Source organism: Corvus hawaiiensis, chromosome 6, assembly GCF_020740725.1.
Source record: "Corvus hawaiiensis isolate bCorHaw1 chromosome 6, bCorHaw1.pri.cur, whole genome shotgun sequence".
Classification (NCBI taxonomy): domain Eukaryota; kingdom Metazoa; phylum Chordata; class Aves; order Passeriformes; family Corvidae; genus Corvus; species Corvus hawaiiensis.
In genome coordinates this window covers 10,558,853-10,579,153 of record NC_063218.1, presented here as the reverse complement: position 1 = coordinate 10,579,153, position 20,301 = coordinate 10,558,853, and the positions used below count along the sequence as shown (strand labels likewise).

At 39.5% G+C, this 20,301-nt stretch overlaps 1 protein-coding gene across 9 annotated transcripts in view; it reads right to left on the bottom strand.

The window, feature by feature from the left end:
* Positions 1–1,731: 1,731 nt before the first annotated feature.
* The window catches only part of CDC42BPB (CDC42 binding protein kinase beta), a 92,856-nt gene continuing 74,286 nt past the window's right edge, over positions 1,732–20,301 (bottom strand). For 3 of the 9 annotated variants that reach the window (XM_048305551.1, XM_048305557.1, XM_048305554.1), the window contains 14 exons: positions 19,596–19,735; positions 18,383–18,406; positions 17,965–18,046; positions 14,500–14,716; positions 14,039–14,101; positions 10,677–11,273; positions 7,560–7,657; positions 7,364–7,448; positions 7,097–7,217; positions 6,887–7,004; positions 5,918–5,956; positions 5,680–5,788; positions 5,518–5,588; positions 1,732–3,486 (listed from right to left, as the gene is read on the bottom strand). In XM_048305551.1, coding sequence (XP_048161508.1) covers positions 3,355–3,486; positions 5,518–5,588; positions 5,680–5,788; positions 5,918–5,956; positions 6,887–7,004; positions 7,097–7,217; positions 7,364–7,448; positions 7,560–7,657; positions 10,677–11,273; positions 14,039–14,101; positions 14,500–14,716; positions 17,965–18,046; positions 18,383–18,406; positions 19,596–19,735 — 1,896 coding nt within the window. In that variant the 3' untranslated portion in view covers positions 1,732–3,354. The remainder of the gene's footprint in view (positions 3,487–5,517; positions 5,589–5,679; positions 5,789–5,917; positions 5,957–6,886; positions 7,005–7,096; positions 7,218–7,363; positions 7,449–7,559; positions 7,658–10,676; positions 11,274–14,038; positions 14,102–14,499; positions 14,717–17,964; positions 18,047–18,382; positions 18,407–19,595; positions 19,736–20,301) is intronic. The other 6 variants (XM_048305555.1, XM_048305560.1, XM_048305552.1 and 3 more) reach the window with 5 other exon arrangements.

Here is a 20,301-nt window from a genome sequence, read left to right as displayed (position 1 = left end):
CATCTCTTCCCTCAAACACTTTCCTGCTTCTCAGTGCTTTAGGCTACCAGTGCCAGCTTTCAAGGTTTTTACACATCTGCTTTCTCCCAGGGATGCCAATCTGGCGCTGTGCAGAACAAGGGTGCCTGCACCTCCAGCATTTCCACATTGAAGTCCCCTCCTTGTGCCTTAGCTATGTTAAGCACTTCCTGCAAAGATAAAGCGAGCTTTTAATGCACCCCCTCTCCAGCAGATTGCACCTATTTAGGAAGCTGTTTATTCTCAGCACACCTGTTCTGTAGAGATGGTGGCAGATGAGTTTACATCTTGGGTGGCAAGTGACACCATGATGTATTCCAAAATACTCAGTTTTTGGGGCAAAGATACGTGCTAGAAGTGACCAGTTGTTCCAGTGAGTGGTACACCCACCACTCCAGCTTCAGGACCTGATGTCATGCCTCTGTGAAAATGGAATGAGCAGAGAAATGGGCAGAGACCAAATTACCCTCATTCCTTGCATAGCTCAATTCCTCACTTTTGATCCTAGACTGGTAGCCTCCAGGGATAAGAAAGTGCATTGTCAGAGCATCATTTCACATCCTGAATTTTTGCATTTATGAAAATTTTCCTGAGGGCTCAAGAGGTCTCTTTAGGTAACTAGAATCAAAATCCGTAAGGGCCAAAATGGTCTGCAAAGGGCTGTGGTGGAGGACTTGGGAAGGAATTCTGCTTGCCCAGACGTAGGCAGGGAAAAAAAAGAATAATGTATTCATATGAGCAATTAATTTATTTTTCTAGAAACGTTCTCCTGCTTAAATTATAACCAAGCCCTGGCACTGCTGAGTGCTATGATTTAATACCCCCATAATTAAAGACTTTGTTGTCATCTCAAGTCCTCAGTGTGCAGAGAAAAATCAGCTCAAGAGTAGAAGAAATATTTTTTAAAAGTCAAAGGCTGATTAGCATGAATACTTGTGAGAAGGCTTCCGGCACACAGCCCTCAAACCTCCTGTCAGCTATCACCCCATCCCGAGGGCAGAGTGTGGGTGCACTTTCCCAAGCCAACCCAGCCCAGCCTGCTCAGGTAGGTTGGGCCAGGCAAGGAACAGCAGGGGTCCAAAACACCCACCTTGGCCTTTCCTGTGAAAGGCAAGATAAACCAAGAAACAATTCAGGAACACTTGGCACTCCATAAGGGATGAGGGATGCTTACCTAGGACACCCTAGAGGAGATGTTGGCACTGTCTAGCTACAGTGGGCTTTATGGTGCTCACATACCAGCGCATGAGGAGATCTTTAAAAAAATCCCGTATATGAAAGGCTGCACCGTTCACACACCAATCTTTGAAACGTTCCTAAGCCTTTCTTTGGGAGTACTGCTTTGACAACAAGTGAAATGTATTTATTGTTTTATGATACTTACGATGCATAAATAGATCCTGCAGCCTCCTTACTATGCTTTGGCCATAAGGAATGAGTCATATAAATCATTTTAAAAGGAATTAATAGGGCCAGCAAATCAATGCAATGACAACTCTAAAACTGAGGGCACAAAATTTCAGCGCTGTATTCCACCAAAAGCACTTCCATTGCTTCTGAACACTCATTCACCTTTCTTGGAGTGGTTTGCTACGGAGCTCCAAAATATCTTCAGTTTATGTAAAATGTCCATGTGAACAAAGTGAATTTACCATGTGACTGAAGCAAGTGTCAGTGGTAGATTGTTTTCAGATGTCAAGACAGACGACTGTAAACTTTAAAACCTCCCTCTTCTGCTTTATTGACATGTAAATTGTTCAAAAATGTTCTCACAATTCAATAATTACAAAGACTTAGACTTACATTAAAAAAGTAAAAACCAGAAAACCCCCAAAGCAGTAGTGTCCAGCTCTAACTGAGCCCCTTTATCAAGAATCTGAGAAAAAGAGCAAGTACTGTCGAACACTTAACATAACAGGATTAAATGTTGACTAGAACACTCAGTTTAAACTAAAGATAAGTGCACGTCCTATACAGTGTTTCAGAAAAGAACATTAGCCATTGGTATATCATTAGCCCATTTAAACTGAATTTTAAATAAGTGACATCCAACTGTCATAAAATTGGCACAGAAGGCACACTAGTGTGACAATGACAAACTGGATATGCCAGCCACTGAATTAATTACAAGCTTTTAATGAAACATGGTCACAAATCTTTGAGTACTAAATGTATAATACATGGAAGCATGAGATTAAATATACACGCAAAACATCACCGCACGTGGGCCATCGCAAAATATACAGGAGTGTGTTGTGCATTTTTCTACATGATCAATACTTGATTAATAATCATGGGGTCATCATGCAGGTGAGGATACAATTAATGAGAAAAGCAGCACCCCCAGTTACACATCCTTCACGTTCCACTTTGGTAACCAATGAACAGACTGATGTTTTAGTGCGATACAGTCCCTTAGTCAAGCAGACTCCGAGGGCAATGTGTCCACGAGAAGGCTTGCTAGCTGAACAGCGTAGTGTGTCCTTACACCAAAAACCCAGGAGAAACAACTTCTCAGGAGGAGAAAGGCAGGAACTAGGAGTAAAATTTTTTTCACAGCCGTAGTTACCAGTATTTTTAAAGCCCTGACTAACGACTGATTGATGAGGACTAAAAAGCAGGGAATGGGTAAAGAGGTAACTGGCAGTAGTCCTATGTACAAGACTAAAAAGTTGGTAGAAAGATAGAAAGACAGTTATGCAGCTGTATATGTAATGGCTAAATGAATTAAAAGGCCACAAAACTATAACCAACTTGTCTTTGACTTCCTGGTGATTCTATTGATGTTGGAAACAACCTACAGCTTCCTACCATTCTCCTTAAGATTTAGGAAAAAAACAGTTACGGGAAAAAGGGAAGAGTGTATTCATCTGAGGATGTAACTAGACTTGCTCACATTTCCTATTTAGAAGTCCAAATTCTGTCTAAAAGGATATCCTGCTAATCAGACATTACATCATTCTATAGAAAAATAATATTCCTGATACTGTAGCAACATTATCAGTAACTCTCTCTATTTCTCTTTCACCATAAGAATAAGACTATTTACTGGTGGCCTTAAATGCTCCTATGCAATAAAACTGTGTCACAGCTGTGCAGAAGGGAATCAACCGTAACTGAGCAGTGAACAATTCTGCATAAAAAGCTCAATCGCTATTAGTTAAGAATTTTCTTCATTTCCATAGTTTGTATCTACAATCTGGATATATAATTATTCTTGTACAACACTAGAGAGTCTGTGTCAGTCTTGGCACTAGCATCTGAGACAGCTTTGCCCTGCTGTTGAACACCATGGAGTAGTGGATGACCGGAGCTGGAACGGTGAGAGTGGTGGCATTATGCGTCACAGGTCGACTGGTCCAGTCCATCTAGCGTAAGCTGATTCCTATGAGGAGAGTTGGGACTTGGGGGACCACTTGGATTTGAGCTGTTAGATGGAGTAGAGTGTTTGGTGGAGTCTGAATCAGGCTGTTAACGAGAAACATGAAAAAAATTATGTTTACTTGAAGTGAATTCTTTACACTCAAAAGCTTTCAAATGCACTTAAAAATGAGGGTGAGCAACACCTACGAAGCAGTGTGCATTAGATTAATTCCACAGTTGAACATTCAAGCAAGTACTTCCATTACCATGAACAGTCTCTAGTGCAGTCCCAAAGGTGACCTTCTGATGCAACAGGAATTATGGTAAAGTATGTGGAAATTGCTACATCTCTGGCTCCTCTCTTTTAGCCATTGCAAAGCTTTCCTGATGGAATGCATCTGTCTGTTCACTGTTGTTCAGAATTTACCAGCCTGCAATTTTTAGGCAATTTTTATAGCCCAGGAGTAGGTTTATCTGCCCATATAAACATTTAAAAACCATGGTCAAATCATCTTCAGTTTGGTGAGGAGGAAAGAAACACGTGTATGAACTGTTTACAAAACAGCAACAAGCCTGTGAAGTGTCTGACAAATGAGTGAAGGCTGCCAAGATTCAGGCTGGAGATCTGGAAACAGAATATGCTTAGTGGGTACGTCCTATGTTAATATCTAATAAAGACTATCCACAGTTATTTCCCCAGTGTTATATTAGTTGTTGGGTATTTGCCTTCACAGGCTGGTCTCACTTCAACAGGATGGCTGGCAAGCTTCCCACTATTTTGGTGTGTTACAACTCTGAGCACTGCACACATTCACAGCTAATGAAATACTGCACAAAAAAACCTGGTACCATTGCAGCAAGTTATTTTCAAGAAAGGGAAATATATACTTAGCAAATAGATTGAAAGGTAGCATCCTTAAAGAATGCTGTTCAAAAGATTTTGCATTGCTTGAACAGTAATAAGATAATCTATAGCAAGATTATCCTGACATGATCCAGTTCATAAAGCCAAAAGGCATGGGGGAAATAGTATAAAGCCAAAAGGTGTTATTAGAGCCTCTTTCCAGTTACAAACTACTATTTTTTAAATTTAAGAAGTCGTAAGAAATTTTAAGAGCTACCAAAAAGAGAAAAGATGGTAAAAAACCCCTTCAGAATCTATCACTACTTGTGCCTACAAACAACAGTTACCATGACAGCATGGAATATAGTGGAGTTTGGGAAGGGTGTGCAGAATAACTAACATAGTCCATCATAACCACCTTTGAAAACCAAGACTGTTTCAAAAATACCTGTGTTTAGAGATCCCCACTTTCATGTGCTTTTAATGGCTAACTGAAGGTGACAAAAGAAGTCAGACCACAGGTGTGATCAGAACTCTGGACTTGGCGTGTGCTAAGGCATCCTGCAAAAGTCTGGCTTCACGAAAACATGCTTCAAAACTCAGAGCATTATATGGGCCCACAGTTGGGTACCAAAAAGCACTAAAAAAGATCTTTATCAGGCACTTTGCTTCCCAAGAATAATTCCTAACACTTTCCTTGCACAGACAGTGCTTCAGCAAAGCTTGGGAAGAATACATATGATAAATCATGGAAACAACAATCCTCTGTCTTCTCTATTTAGATCCAGGAACACCAGTTTTGTAGAGCCAGGACATTTTAAGTTTGGTGACTACTGGCACATACTCTTATTCTTGCTAAAAGCAGTTCTATGTATTATAGATATGATTCCTTCTCAAGTTATATGACAAAAAGTCTTCCTTAAGGCAGCACTGAAAATTACTTAACTAGTCATATTACTTTGCTATTCTATGCTAATATCCCAGAGAACATTCTTAGGAGCTTTGAGGACATTTCATCAATTAGTCAAATTTCTGTTGCCTATAAAGCTTAATTGAAGACATAATAGTTCTTAAAATATCACCGTAAGAAGATCTTTTCACAGCTTTGCTTTTGTGCTGGCATATCTAACTTGCAAATATAAATTACAGGCTGGGAAAAACACTTGTGGAAAGAAAACATCTCCATAAATGTCTTTATGAAGTATTTCCTTGGGAATGTAATTTATTGGAAGAAGAGAACTATCTACGTCAACAGGATATCTTCAGTCTCCATTTAACAGAAGCTGTTTTACCTCTTTGTCAAACTCCTGGTCAGGGTCAGACATACTTCGGGAAGGCATGGCTGCTCCCACATCACTGCCACCTGCAGAGAGTAAAGGACAAAAGGCACTTTACACCTCTTGCTGACACCACAGATTACAGCTCAGAAGTGACCAGCTTGCTCCCAGTCTTACTTGACGAGGGCCATGAGATGTAGGTTTTGTTTCTCTGCTGCTGCTGCTGCCGTGACAGGTTAGCTGAAGATGGACAGGTTTTTTCATCCTGCGCAGGAGGTAGGACACTCTGCAGTTGAAATGAAACACCTTGTTAGCCAGCAACAAAAGCTATCCAACGAGAAGTTGTTACTCATGAAAACTTTATTGTGCTTTTGAAGCTATTACAACCCAGTGTTGGTAGAAAAACTGAACTTACTTGACCACATCCACATATTTTCAGTAACAGACACAAACCCTGAGAAAGACAGAGAAAGAACTAAGCCCCATAGCAGCCACTGGAACCTGTCAGCCAGCATTCCCTCTATGAAGGGGCAGGGACTGTACTTAGCAGCTCTGCTTTCCTTCCTCCTCCTGCTAAAATGACAAATGCCTGACCCACATCTGGACTATCTGAGAAAGACAAGAGAAAGCCTGACGAACAGCTCGAAAACGGAGGGTACATACAGAACATAAAAAGTGTACCTTCACATCTTCCTCTTGTGGATTTAACATTACAATAGCTCACAAAGTGCTGTATTGGTTAAATACAAAATAAAATTAATGCTGTAAAGCACTGCAAATCGCATGCATTTTAGTTACCTCCAGCATCAGTTTTTTTCCCCTTGTTATTGCTCTAAAATTGGTGAAGTGCCACAAGCATACCATATTCCAGTTCCTAACAGTTTGTAGCTACTCCTACCCTTGCTAGGGAAGCGGAGGAGGGACAGGAAGAGGAAGAAAGCAGAGGGGAGCCTTGCAGTGAGGAATGGTCACTCTGAAGAGAGATTTCAGCAGAGATAGGGCTCATGGGATAGACGTGCTCAAAGCCTGTTGGAGGTGATATCAAGAGCAGAATGTTGAGAGGATGAGGGGAAAGGAAATTCATTCTGTTATTTTAAGAAGACAAACAAGAAAACGGAAGGAGGAGAGACTGATTATTTACAAAACTACTAACAAGCTCCTGGCAGTGATAACTGTCTTTCAGTGTCTCATTCGTAAGTCAGCTAACAGTATTTCCTTGCACAGGATTTAGAAGCATTGCACAGCAGGAAGGTTCACCTTTCTCAAAAGGATTTAAAGAAGAATTCGGTACAGAGGTAATACTTGAGCCCATCCAGCTCATCTTCAGCTTTTGTGAGCAAGAACAAATGCACATATATATCCCTCCCTTATAAATGTATTTTACCAGTGGGAGGTCCATGAGGACCTGCATTCCATCTCCTGGTCCCATATGAGCCACGTGGTTGAAATTCGTTGGGTTAGAAATCATCTTTGACCTTAGCTCAGGGTCTCTAAGCATCTCCCTAAAAAAACCAGAGTGATTTTTACTATTAGCATTCCCAGTCTCTGCATGTCATCATGTATATTCAGTTATGTACCACAAATAAATTCTTACCGCCTTTGTTGTAACCGCTCTTCCTCAGGAACCTTAAATACGAATCTTCTTTTGCTCCTGGTTCGAAGCATTTGCTTCTTGCTGTTGTCAGACGTTTCTGGTACACTGAGGCCAGCTCCTGCTGTAACAGCACAAAGCAGTTTCACATACAGAGGTACACACTGACCCAGACACATCCAATGCCAATTTCATCTAGTGCGAGGGTAACATGGTGAAAATTACTGAGTCAGAATGAGTTTCTGACTTACCCCCTTACTCAGAACTCACCTGCAAACTTGTTCTTGAAATATATTAGCCTTGGAGGCTCACAGTTAAGGAGGTTCAGTGTGCCATCCATGTTTAATGGTCTGATCTGTTTTGAGGAAGGAGACAGAGAATTACCTCAAGTCTAGCATACACTGTGAAGAAACAACTCATTTGACAGTAACCCAATTAAGTTCAATAGTCAAAGAAAATTACTTACCCTTCGCAGGCCAATAGTCTGGACCCATTCCATAGTGTTAACATCAAACACATCAACACCATACTCGCTATACACTGTTACATATGAAGAATTGCAACCTGTGTTGATTGAACACAAACAGAAAACCCTAATGTCATTTCAGTAGTCCAGAACTGACAAATATTTGAGCAGATTTCAGTAGTTACAAGTTTTCCACTACATGCAAGATACATTTTAAAAAACATTTTCAAAGCCCCAGTTTAAAACAGATTTTTTTTTTTGTGAGAATAGATTTGCTAATGACAACTACCAGCATCATGGAAAGATTTAATTTTGACCCTCTCAATGTTTTTTAAAACTTCACACTGCCATTTCATTAAATTGCAAAATGGCATCTGAAGTTTTCAGATGCATACAAATTTGCTAGGTGGTAGGAACTGAGCAGCTAGCTTTGCTATGGATTACTTCATTTCAGAAGCAGCAAACCAACTATACATCTGCTGTGTGCAGAGGAGATGAGAGAGCCACCATCTGTGAGCTGGGTCATGACTTCATGATGCAGATCTGCTCTCAATTTCCTTCCTCTTTTGCTTACAATTTTCTAGCTTTAGATATTCATGTATGGGTTGCTTTCATCAAGCTGACAGAAAAATGTCACAATGCTTAAAGCCTATAACTCATTTTCTCTTTTCAACTTTTTTTTTAAAAGCATAAAAGGCATCAGCAGACAAGTTTATTTTAGGTCAAACGAAAAGCAGAGATCTCTAGAGCTTTGTATCAACGTGCTTCCGCTCATGTAAAGACTGTCTCCTGATGTAAAAAGCAGTTACTAGAAACTTAAGGGATTTAATAGAGAGAAGATGCTTCAATAAACAAAATGAAAATAACCCAGTAGGGCACTAAACACATCACAGAATCTTCTTAGAAGAACTAAAGTACAGTTGTGGTGCTATTTTTTAAATTCATTCTAAGAATGCCTTGGACAGCTATCATAAAAATGTAACACAAAAGTGATTTATGGTCAAGCATTATTACATGTGGTCTTAGTTGGCTTGGATGTTCAAATCAAGAGGGAGAACTGAGCATCAGGCAGAAACACCATCTGTAGCCAAGGCTGGTGCTTGGCAGTCAGAGCTGATGAGCTTGACCAGATCTCAAGTGGCTCCCCGAGAGCCGTGTCAGTGCCTGCACTGGGCCTGCCCACGCTACAGCCTCGAGACCAGTTGGCTCCGAGGCTTTCCACCAGGCTGCACGGGAGCCAAGCAGCCCTAGCACACCCACACTGGCTCAGCACAGGACACCAGAACTAAGCTGGTGTAGGGCCAACCCCAACAGGCCACCTGGGCTAACAGAGCTGTGCTAGTGCTCACCCTGCCTTCTCCCAGGGCAAGGGCACTGAATGCCCCAGACACAAATTCTCTGTTTTATCCCAAAACCTCTCTACAACATGGTACTTTAGCACAGCAGAATCACTTCCACTTTCTTGGTCTCTCCTACGAAGACTGGCTGAGAGAGTTGTTCTCAGCCTGGAGAAGACTCTGGGGAGACCTTAACAGCACCTCACAGTACCTAAAGAGGCTACAAGGGAGCTGGAGAGGGAGTTTTTACAAGGGCACAGAGTGACAGGACAAGGAGAAAATGTAATAAAGGAGATATGGCTTTAAAATAAAGGAGAAATGGCTTTAAATTGAGACTGGGTTTAGTCTAGGTATTAGGAAGAAATTCTTTATTGTGAGGGTGGTGAGGCACTGGAACAAGTTGTTCACAGAAGCTCTGGAAGAAGCTGCTCCATCCATGCTAATGTTCAAGGTCAGGTTGGATGGAGCTTTGAGAAAATTGGTTTAGTAGAAGGTGTCCCTGCCCACGGCAGGAGAGTTGGAAGTAGGTGATCCTTAAGATCCCTTCCAACCCAAACCATTCTGTAATTTTACAGCCTCCTGATAGGATAGTTAAAAAAAGCCACCATCACTAGTGACAGACACTAGGACTGAGGAGGGAGGACAAGTCTAATGAAAAGGGAAGTAATTCAGTTTCCTTTGGCAGCAGAAAATGTTGCTTCTTCTACAAAAACAGCCCGAGGCCAGCACCACTCAGGATTGCACATACAAAAATGTTATAAAATACTTTACAGTAAGAACACTTCTAATAATAACAGACAAAACCATTAACTAGCAAGTCTAGTTTGCTGAAATGCAAAAAACTGTAAAGCTGATTAAGGAAAAGGAAACATTAGTTTTACCTAATGGTGTTTTAAAGTAAATTTGCCACTACATTGTTTCCTTGGGACTTTGCTTCAGACTTATGTACAGAACTAGGTCAGAGTAAAGCAAGCAAACAATTTCAGTTCAAGTCAAATAAAATTAAACGAATTCCTATTAGTGCCTGGCCTGATCAAACCAACATGCACTTAACTCCTTGCTGTATTACTTAAACAAAAAGCTATTTCTTGCCTTCAATCATTCAAAAAATTTTAATTGCTATTTGAGCTTCAAATACCAGATTTATCACCAACTGCCTTTGACTACTGAATACTGAAAAACGCTCTGCATGTACCTCTGTTCTACCAAGCTGATAACCAATGCTCCTGAAACAAGGAGAATGGTTCAAATACTACCCTCCATTTATACTCTTTTTGGATATTGCCCCCTAAAATTAAAACCAAAAGGAGAAAAAATGCTACTATTTCTGCCAAAATTTTTCTCTCTTATTATCTTTATGAACCTTTAGACTTGCAGTTACATTTCTTCTTCAACTTTCTACTGTACTTTGAGTACAGAACACAGAAGACACCCTACAGGCAACTGGACATTTATATTCTCTAAGTGATCAAAAATCTTTATAGAATTTCACAGACAGCTAGTCCTTGCACTGTCCTGCATCCAGGACTACTCTCTGTAGAAATTATTTTGCATTCCACTCTTTATTCTTCTGTGTCCTGTAATAAGACAGAGCATTTCTTGCAGCATCCAGGATCTCCAAGTCCGCAACTACCACCAGGAAGAACATGTGTCTGTTAACTCATCAAAACTTACACTCGATATTCAAAGACAAACCGAAGCAAAATTGAATACAATGCTGAGTATTTTTAGACAAGTAAAGCAGCAACAGGGATATGGCAACAGAAAAACATATACATACTACAGGCAACAGGAGTTGCAGGCCACATTAGTTCCTGCATGCGTGACCTTCGACCTTGCGAATCGACGTAAACTCCCATATGGCTGAAGCAAAGCAGGTATTCCTCATTACTGAGCTCCACAGCACAAAGGGCATCAAAAGACTGCTGTGAGAGGAAGATAAGCGAGGGGTCATTAGGATTTACCAGGTTTATAGACTGTCCATCTCCCTGGATGGTCAACAGAGAGAACCCAGACTGGTAGCCAACACAGAGCTTGTCCTTGAACACTGTCATCCACTGTACAATTCCTGGAGCCTGAATTTCACTGAATTTTTTGTGGAAAGGTTTAGTTCTGTGAATTTCATAGCAAAAAACCTGTCGTTTGACAGCCACAAACAAACAAGTAGAAGAACTCTTCTTTAGTGTTCCAGTTGTAATCAATTGGCAGCCTTTAGTTTCTGCAAGCTTAATGTCAAAGTTCCCTTCTGACCCATCCAGAGAGGCCCATGGGTAAAGGTGGACGTGATGGTTCCGACCACAGATGAGGATGATGATTTTCTCTTTGGGAGCAAGCTCTATCTGGTACACCTTCTTGCAGTCAGCAGCTCGGACTATCACTGCAAAGGAAACAAGAACTGCTGTGAGTTAAACAGGAGAGCCACCAGGCCTGGAAACACTGCAGTGCTACACAGTCATGCCTGAAAATTAATCTAAACACAGACGTGTACCAGGTGAGGAAGAGCACTTATTACACGTTTGATTGTCTGTTATTAATTCTCAGAGCAAACAGTGAAACAAAGCATTCCTGTAACCCTCTCTATTCATAAAAAATATCTCAACAACGCTTTGTGGGAAAACAAAGTTTTTTGTGTTGCTTAACATGCAGGATAAATGGAGAAATTTTTTTTATATAATTTTATCTGTACAGTGCAAGATGCTGCATCTTCAGAAATGGGTCCCACCTTCAGGAAAACATCAGCATCTTCAGTGAATTTTGGAGGAAGACCAAATTAGCAGAATATAAAGACAAGAAATATGAAGTATTTAATCCTGATAAGTGAGGATACAAAATGCCGTACTGCTGGCAGATCTCTCAGCCAGACACAAAAGCAGTCCAGTTAAGAGGGTGTAAAACACATATATGGAAAGGCAAAAAAATGCTGTGTGTGATGGGGAAAGGATATGAAGGAATGGGCTTAGGCTGCAGGAAGAGAGGTTTAGGACAGGCACCAGGAAAACCCTTCTCAGAGCAAGGACTAGTCAGGCTACCCATGGGGAGTTTTGCTGTTTGATGCATTTTTTTTTAAAGCAGGGCTCTAGAGGCAGCTAAGGGCAGGGGGTTAGGTGCAATGTGTACTCTCTGGTGATCTTGTCTACACAAGAGTTTTCAAGAAAGCAGTGAGTATTTTGTGGGGTACAAACAGAAGAGCAATTCTAAACTAGGGAAGTTAATAAGCATAAAGCAATTAAATGAAATTGTAACTTTAATTTTTCTGCTAGCTGAATGCATTAAAAATATTTGTGAATCGTAGGTTAAAAAAAAAAAGATAATTAGTAATTTGAAATTCTCTGCCTTTTTTCAGTAACAGTTGAGTAATGTAGCCAAGTAAACAAATTCTGTAAACTTGGTAATAAGACTTTAGCTGTTTAAATCACAAAGTGCTGTTGTGGTATCCCCCCACTTGCATAAATAGATGAAATGTCTTAAGAAATGTTATATGAAATAACCAGCTTGCCACAGAGAAATGGTTTTCTTCCTAGCTCCAACTCCAGCTTATTTGTCAAGAATTAAGCAATACTCTAACCAAAGACCTTTGCTACAAACAGCTGGTAGTTAATTAACACTAAAAATTACAACTGCCATAAAATGAAAAACAGATTATGATTTATAAAAATGCTATTAACACACAGAACTGGCCATAGAAAACTCCTGCTAAACATGTCAACTTAAAACCAGAATTGATAATTAATTTTCACATTTACATATGACATGGTGATGCAGATAATTGTTCCTTTATGAAATGACCTTTCAAATTAAATTTACAACTTTCTTTTATGCAAGAAACGGTACTGGAATCCCTGGAATTATTTGCACCTCAAGTTATGTTTATATCTAACTAATCAAAGAATCGTGACGACTGGAAGTTAACTCAAAGGAATGGCATTCATTACTGCTAAAAAGAATTTCAAGTATCTGCTGTATCCATGTATAAAGCAATTTCTCTTGGAACTGGGCAATGTCTTATTCTAAACAAGAAGAAGCAATAACATTTTTCTTTTGACCCAAAACCATATCCCTGATGTTATTTAATTTTGAAAGTTAAGTCTTTAAAAGCCTATATTCACTGCTTTATTTTACACTGAAATGCAAGCTTTAGCATGAGTAAAATCCAACTTTCAAATAGCCACAAACTAAATTACACAGAAGAAGGAATCAAGGAAATCACTGACAAGACTAGCACTCAGGAATCTCTGACCCAGGAGACAAGGGCAAAGGAATGGTGGAAAGAAGACTGTCCATTGGTGAACCAGACTTGTTCTCTGCTTTTCCATGTTTAAAACTGCATTTTGTATGGATTGACCCTGACTGATCCCCATGCTCATGTCCTTCTGGCCTCCATGCTTTCCCTACCATACCAAGGCAAATCTCCCATTGTTATTTGTGTTTGTCCTCAGTATATCCAAATAAAGAGGAAAATGCTTCCCCTATTCCCTGTGATGCCTAATAACTCAACAGTAGAGGGATATGCCTGTGCTGCCCCCAGTGACTACGCAGTATATGCTTTGCTGTGGTGCCCAAAGTAGGCTCTGTGTGAATTTCTGGAATGGACACAGTAAGACTGCAGGAATAACAGACTATACTGATCCCATTTTCCCTAGGCAGAGGGCAAAGTACATTAAGAACAGGAAGGAAAAAGCAGGTATAGGAGGAAGCACAGAGTCAAGGAATTAGATAATGGGAAGGAGCAACCAATCACTTGCTTTGGACATCATCAGTCTGAAAGAGAATGTAGAGTGGTTGCCAAATTTCTGGAACGAACAGACAACGAGACATGGAGGCTTTAAAAGAAAGTCTACAAACTGTGTGTGCTGTGCATGCTCTGTGTGCTGAAGCATTTTGCTACCTGCTGTGGGAATACAGCTAAAGTGAGAATGTGTCAGAATATGCCCAGTACCTCATCCCTTTAATTTCTGCCAGTCAACTGAATGTAACGATAATGACCAAATTAGTGCTTATATCTCACATTCACTTTTCCTTCTCATCAATTAACTGAGTGCTTAATACTTACTATACATGTGCAACCTATATTACAGCAGCACTAAAAGTTATGGAGCTCATAATTCTGTATGTAATTGCTGCATGCATTATGGCCTAACTTACCGTCGCGGGTCACCTCTATCACATACAGCCCTTCTTCTGAACCAATTGCTATTCTATCTCGATCTAAACCAAGAGGGAAAAAAAGGCCATTAATTCAGATACAATTAGTCTGATCTTTAAAACAGGCTGTTTGCTTTGAACAGCTGAAAAAATTTCTGCATAAACTGATTTTCACCAGCAAATCAATTTTGCTTAAGCTCACACAACCTGTCAAAAGCATGCTATATACCATATTGCTAGAACAACCTGCTGAACAACTCAGCAGTATTATTTACTCCAAGTGGATGAAGAAACCTGAATATCAATGCAAGATTAGCATTTTTTGTCCATTATTAAATTCCTATGAAGGAATTCAGCTGAGGAATTTATTTCAAGGCGTCAGTGCTCTCATTATAGAAGCCCATCTAAAAGTTCCAACAACCTTCACACCTTAACACTTACAAAAGTTAAAACAAACATACCTACAATAGCAGCAGCTAAACTTGCTTTAATAAGAGGCAGTGTGCTGTCATAGGCTTCTTGTGGAATATGCACAACCTGGTTCCTCAGCCTGTTTTTGTGCAGGATAGACTGCAACCCTTCTAGGATTCCAACCCACTTTCTCTTTTCATTCTCATTTTCTGTCAGGATCAGTAGAGAACAAGACTTTGAAGGCAAACCTAAGAGAGAAGCTGTCACCTTTAAACAGACAGAGACAGTGAAATTAGTTAAAGTAATAAAAGCCCTTTTTTATCACACAGAACTGTGAAAATAAAGTAGACTTTCTTATGACAATGGAATGATATACCTGAGGGGCATGCACAACACAGCCAACACAGCCATGGTGCTTCAAAAAAACAACCAAAAAACAACCACTGCACAAGCCACAGTGGTTTGGTTTAAAAGTATTTAGTCTTGCTTTAATATTCTGAATCCTAAAATATGGGCAAGGAATGCTACAATAATCAATACATGGCAGTAAAAGGCTCCTTCCTGCTCTGAACCGGAATTTCAGTGGCATACCATAGTTTGTCCTGATCCCTCCCACCCACCCATAACTTACTGAAAGTGACACACATACTTTGCAAACCAGATGCATTTAAACCCAAAGGCACTGCTATCATCAGTTCTTCTAGATTTTGATTTTGTTACCTAAATTTCCAAATATTTGTTCAGGGGAAGACCACATCATATCTGCATTCAAAGCTCTGGAGGAAAGCAATATTTGAAACTGAAGTACTGCATTCTCCCATGTCCCCATGTTAAAAGAAAATCACTGTGGCTTCACTTAATTTTCAGCTAAATCATCCCACAGATCTCAAAGCAGCATGTGTTCTAAAGAGAAAAACTATCCAGGAACTTCTGTTGCCTGAAGAATGGCCTCAGTAATTCATAATATTTGGTTTTTTGTACTCTATGAAGAGATTGAAGGGTTTGTGGGATCATGGGAACTATACTTTCAGCCACAGACAAACAGGCCAACAGCCAGGGTCATCTCTCACCACAGACTCTGAATAACAACAGTTAAACATTAAAAAGCAACAAGAGGTATAAAAGCGCAAATCTGAAGGCAGTAACATGGAGTATCAGACCTTCGGCCTACATGCCTTGATAAGAAACTCATCATAAGGATGGATGTTGTGGTAATGCAACACACACACACACCTCCTGGCAGAGTGAATAAGAGTAACTCTCATCTCGAAGATAAAATGTATCTGAAAGTAAACTGGAAAGAACAGGATGTAAAAGACAGAAGTTCAGAAGTAAGAGGAAGGTGAAGGGAGGTAGGGAAAGAACTGAGTAGTTGCAATTGCTCATAGTTCTTACTACTCTGCGTAAAGCTTTGTTCCTATCTAAACTGTAATAAAGCATTAATATTTTAAAGACAGATGGAGGCATAATGGATAATATACTTAGAAAACAACACCAAAACAGATTCCAGCAATGGTTTTCCCTTTGAAGTACCACCATGTATTACTCCTCAGTCTTTTGAAGGTGGCAGCTTACATATAGTCAAATGAAGAAAAAAAAGTGAGCAATTGGTCATAATATAAATAGCATTATTCATCATACAAAAATCCATTATTTGCTATGAAACTCAAGGCTTCTTAACTCGAACTGCTAAGCTGTGGAAGCACTCAGCTTAGCACACAGACAACTCTCTTACACTATTACTAAAAATGTGTGTCGATGGCAGCACTTGAGACTGCAGTGTCTGAATGTCAGCATGGCCTAACATCCAGCTTTAAAAACTGGTTACCAAGGAGAAATGTTTGAATCTGAGAGAAATTCTTACACTTCTTGAATTCATGGGGGGTCAGAGGTGGGAACATTTCAGTGTTTGGCAGCATTCTGGTATTGTTTTCTGCTGCTGGAAGATCCAGAAAAAATGAAAATCTGTCTTTTGCAGGCCACGAGTATCATCATGTGTTATGTGCAATGACACACACAAAAGAAGGACCACATTTTTACTCAGATGATGTGAATTAACAGTTTTAACTGTTGTGTACAAGCTACTCTATGCGACTGTGTCAGCAAGATGCAAATATAGAACTAAATGAAATTGAGAAAAGAGACTCTCTCATCAGGTATTAGTGGTTTCCAGTTTTACAAATTCCTGCTTTTGAAGGAGGACATAGAACTGAGAAAAGAGGTGTAATGCAGCAGCTTCTCTGGTCCCATACCTAAATGGATATATTCGCCCATCAAGCTTCCAGTTAATTCATCACATCTCTTCAGCAGGGGATAATCTGATCAAACCATGGACATATTTGGTCATGTCTATCCACACAAGTATTTTTACACAGGGATATTTGACAAAAATGGTTATTATTATTTAGATACCCTTTCAGTTAAAACCTGCAGGCAGAAACTAGAGCAGCAAGTCAGGCAGGCTAAACTGTATGGATGCCTTGTTCTTAAATGAATGAACCATCATTCTGCACAGCATATTTTCTCTCCTCAGAAGTCCTTTCCTACAGTATTCTATGTTTGCTAATTTAAGAAGAGAGCAGGCAGATGGGAATTAAAAAACCCCAAAACCAAAACAGAAACAAGAGGAAACTTAAGGTAAAGGTAATAGTAAACCAAAGTTTGAAAATTCACTGCAGAAAATATTTTTATAAAAAAGCAGAAAAGCAGAGACACAGAGGCAGTCAAGTAGCAAAGACAATTGCCAAGTAAAATCCTGAAGGACCAAATGATAGGGACTGCAATTGACTGACAGGTCTTTGCTTTCCATGTTTGACTGACTTGATTCTAAATGGATGAAGATCATAGACGCTGAAAACAGTGAGTCTCTGTATTCAAATGTAAGGGAATATAGATACTGGCTACTAATGTACTCCTTTCTACATTTTAGAATTCCAGATTTCATATGATTCACATAAAACATAAGAATTAAGTTCCTGTTATTAAAAACAAAATACAGTATTCAAATAGAACATACACTAAAGGGGATAACTCAGCTAATTATTTTCTCTTATTTTATTTTTTTCTACTATACTTAAATATGAAATTAAGGAAACTAAAGTTTGAAATGTATTTCTTGTATACAAGACAATACATGGCAAACTAGATCAGTCTCAGAATATTCTGTTACAGCATTGGTTCCTAATGCAAAAGTCCAAAGCTAGGCAAGAAAAAACAGAATCTGGTAATAGCAATGGAAAAAGATATAAAAAATATACTGAATTATAGTCAAGAAAATAAAAAAAAGCCAAACTTCATATACGAAGCGGCAGCTAAAGAAGGAGAACTTTGTTCTTTACAGTTCACTTATAAGAGGAGCACCATATTGTTCTTCTACGTATCTCAGCAGCCCTTGTAAATTCTTACACTTCTACATAACTTAATCAACATTAGATATGGATAGTACATGCCATTTATCAAAACAAAACACTGGTATTTAACTGATATCATCTACAAGAGTCAGTTGGTAGCCATACCCTGAATATACAAGGGATGTCTTTACGAGTTGCATGTATTACATCCGATGCTAGGACAGAGCTCACACAAAAATCTTCATCTCTAGTGAGAAAAGAAACAAGAGCATCACATACAAGCACACACTAGGATTATTCAGCAAAATCTAATGGGTATCACCACTGTTTCAATAGGCTGCAATCTCCTAACACCGCACAGAGGCCACAGCTGCTTTGTTATGCTCTAACTATCCTTGACCCAAACAACTCACAAGCCTCACTTATGTCTCTACAGCATCTGGTACGTGTAAGTCAGTCCACCTGAAGTTAAGCAGGGTGGCTTTCTGTAGTTTTGGTGTCCCAACCACACCTATTCTACAATTAGAAGCAAGAATATTGCTCTTCCAGCCCAGCAGACACATTAGAAATTAATAATTCATACCTCAATGTGTAGCAAGAGAGGGGCCTTTGGAAAAAAAGAAAAATCACATAAAAAGCTCTTGGCAACATAATTATAGTTTGTGGGTTTCAAATAAGTGTTTTCAAAACAGCTAGATTTTATTCTCTATTACAGTAAAATAAACAGACATCAGAACAACTTTTGCATTTCAGAGTGCTCCACCCCAGAGGGCTTGTCTACACTAGCCTTTTTAAACTGAATTTGACCAAGTTGATCACCATAATTGCCAATTTTGGTGCAAAGATGACACTAATGTCTGAAACTTGTCCATGCTAGAATTCATAGCTGTGGTGGTTAGCATCTATTAAAAACATCTAAGAATCCTCAGATGACAGCCTCAAAGAGGCAGCTACAATAAGCAGATAAAGCATGGGACAGTTGGTCTATTAGGATCTGGCTGAGTTGCTTCAAGCAATGCACTAATGTGAATGCTGCTATTTGCAGTACTTCCATGCTCCTGCTCCTGCTGCCAGCATGTCAGAGAGCTGACACTGACAGATCCCAGTGAGTGTGAGAACAGCACAGCAGTACTGGTGCAACCCCACGGTACTACTGTCTGGAAAAAATATAAATCAAGGTGCAAACTTTATATTCAACACAGGTACAAAGGTGCTGTAACATTAAAAGGTATTACACTTTCTTGGTATTTCCATAAATTGAAATACAAAAACCTCCTTGGTTACTCTGATCAACCTAAGTCTCAGATCTTTGGTAGACAGTGTTCACTGGTTCAGATGGTTCCCCATGAAGTAATAACTCCTGTGAGAAGGCAGGGTCAGAGCCATTTGCAGTGTAAATGAGTTGGTGCTTTTCTGCAGACTACTTCAATTTTTCTATCATTCCTGAACTTACTGGCTATGGGATGATCTGTGACTCAGTGTTGGGGTCAGAGTGCATGGGAAAAGCAATCTACCAAAATACACTTGCTTTTTACATGCATTTGGAATTGCAGGAAGAAGCATGCTAATGCTGTAAATACTGGTGATTGCAGTGTGACTGACTATAAAGTCACAAAAGTAGTTTCTTGTTGAGCCAACTTGATCAGCCTAAACTTAGCTGCAGTTTATGTACAGAATACACAAATATTCTTAGACCAGAGCTCTCAAAATCTTATAGTTTCTTGTGTACTAGAAAGAAATACTCCTGTTGAGAAAAAATGTAGAGAGGATTTCTACTCTGTCATAACAATACAAACCTGAGATCCAACACTTGACTTGCCACAACTCCAGGCTGGGTGGATTTTCCTTCAGGCACATCATATAAGAACAGTTTACAGTCACAGACAACTGCATAAGCCCTCTGCCACCCTTTCTTAACACCTGTAGGCTTTGGGACCTGTGGGTAAATAATTGATTGCTTAATACATGTAAGCACATGTAGGAGACACAGAAAGCAGGACATTTAGAAAAGCTTATACTTAGATCAACGGAATTAGAACACATTCTACTTGTCCTTCAAAATAAGATGAAAAATATCAAGTAAGCAAGAAATCATTTTTCCTCTTTTAAGTTCAACCATTCCTTGTTACAGCTTTAAAAGTGTATTAAGACTTGTATAAAGATATTAGGCTTGGATATTCCACCAATGCCAAAATGGTAGGACAGTTTACCTTTTACATTATGCTTACACAAACAATGACAGAAATTATTTCTTAAACCATTTTTTCTTTTTTCCCTGCTGCTTATCAACATTGTAGCTACTAATCTACTAACCTGCAGCTCTTGCAGTAAAACCGAGTGTTTCTCCCACATCTAAAGCAACGAAGGTTAAATAAGTTACATAGACGGCACACAAAGCCTTAAGGCTTTAGCACTATTTAGGAGATGTGTTTAAACATACTTAGAGGTTCCATGCTGTAGAGCTCTAAGTGAAATTAAGTATTCTTCTCTTGTCCAAGAACA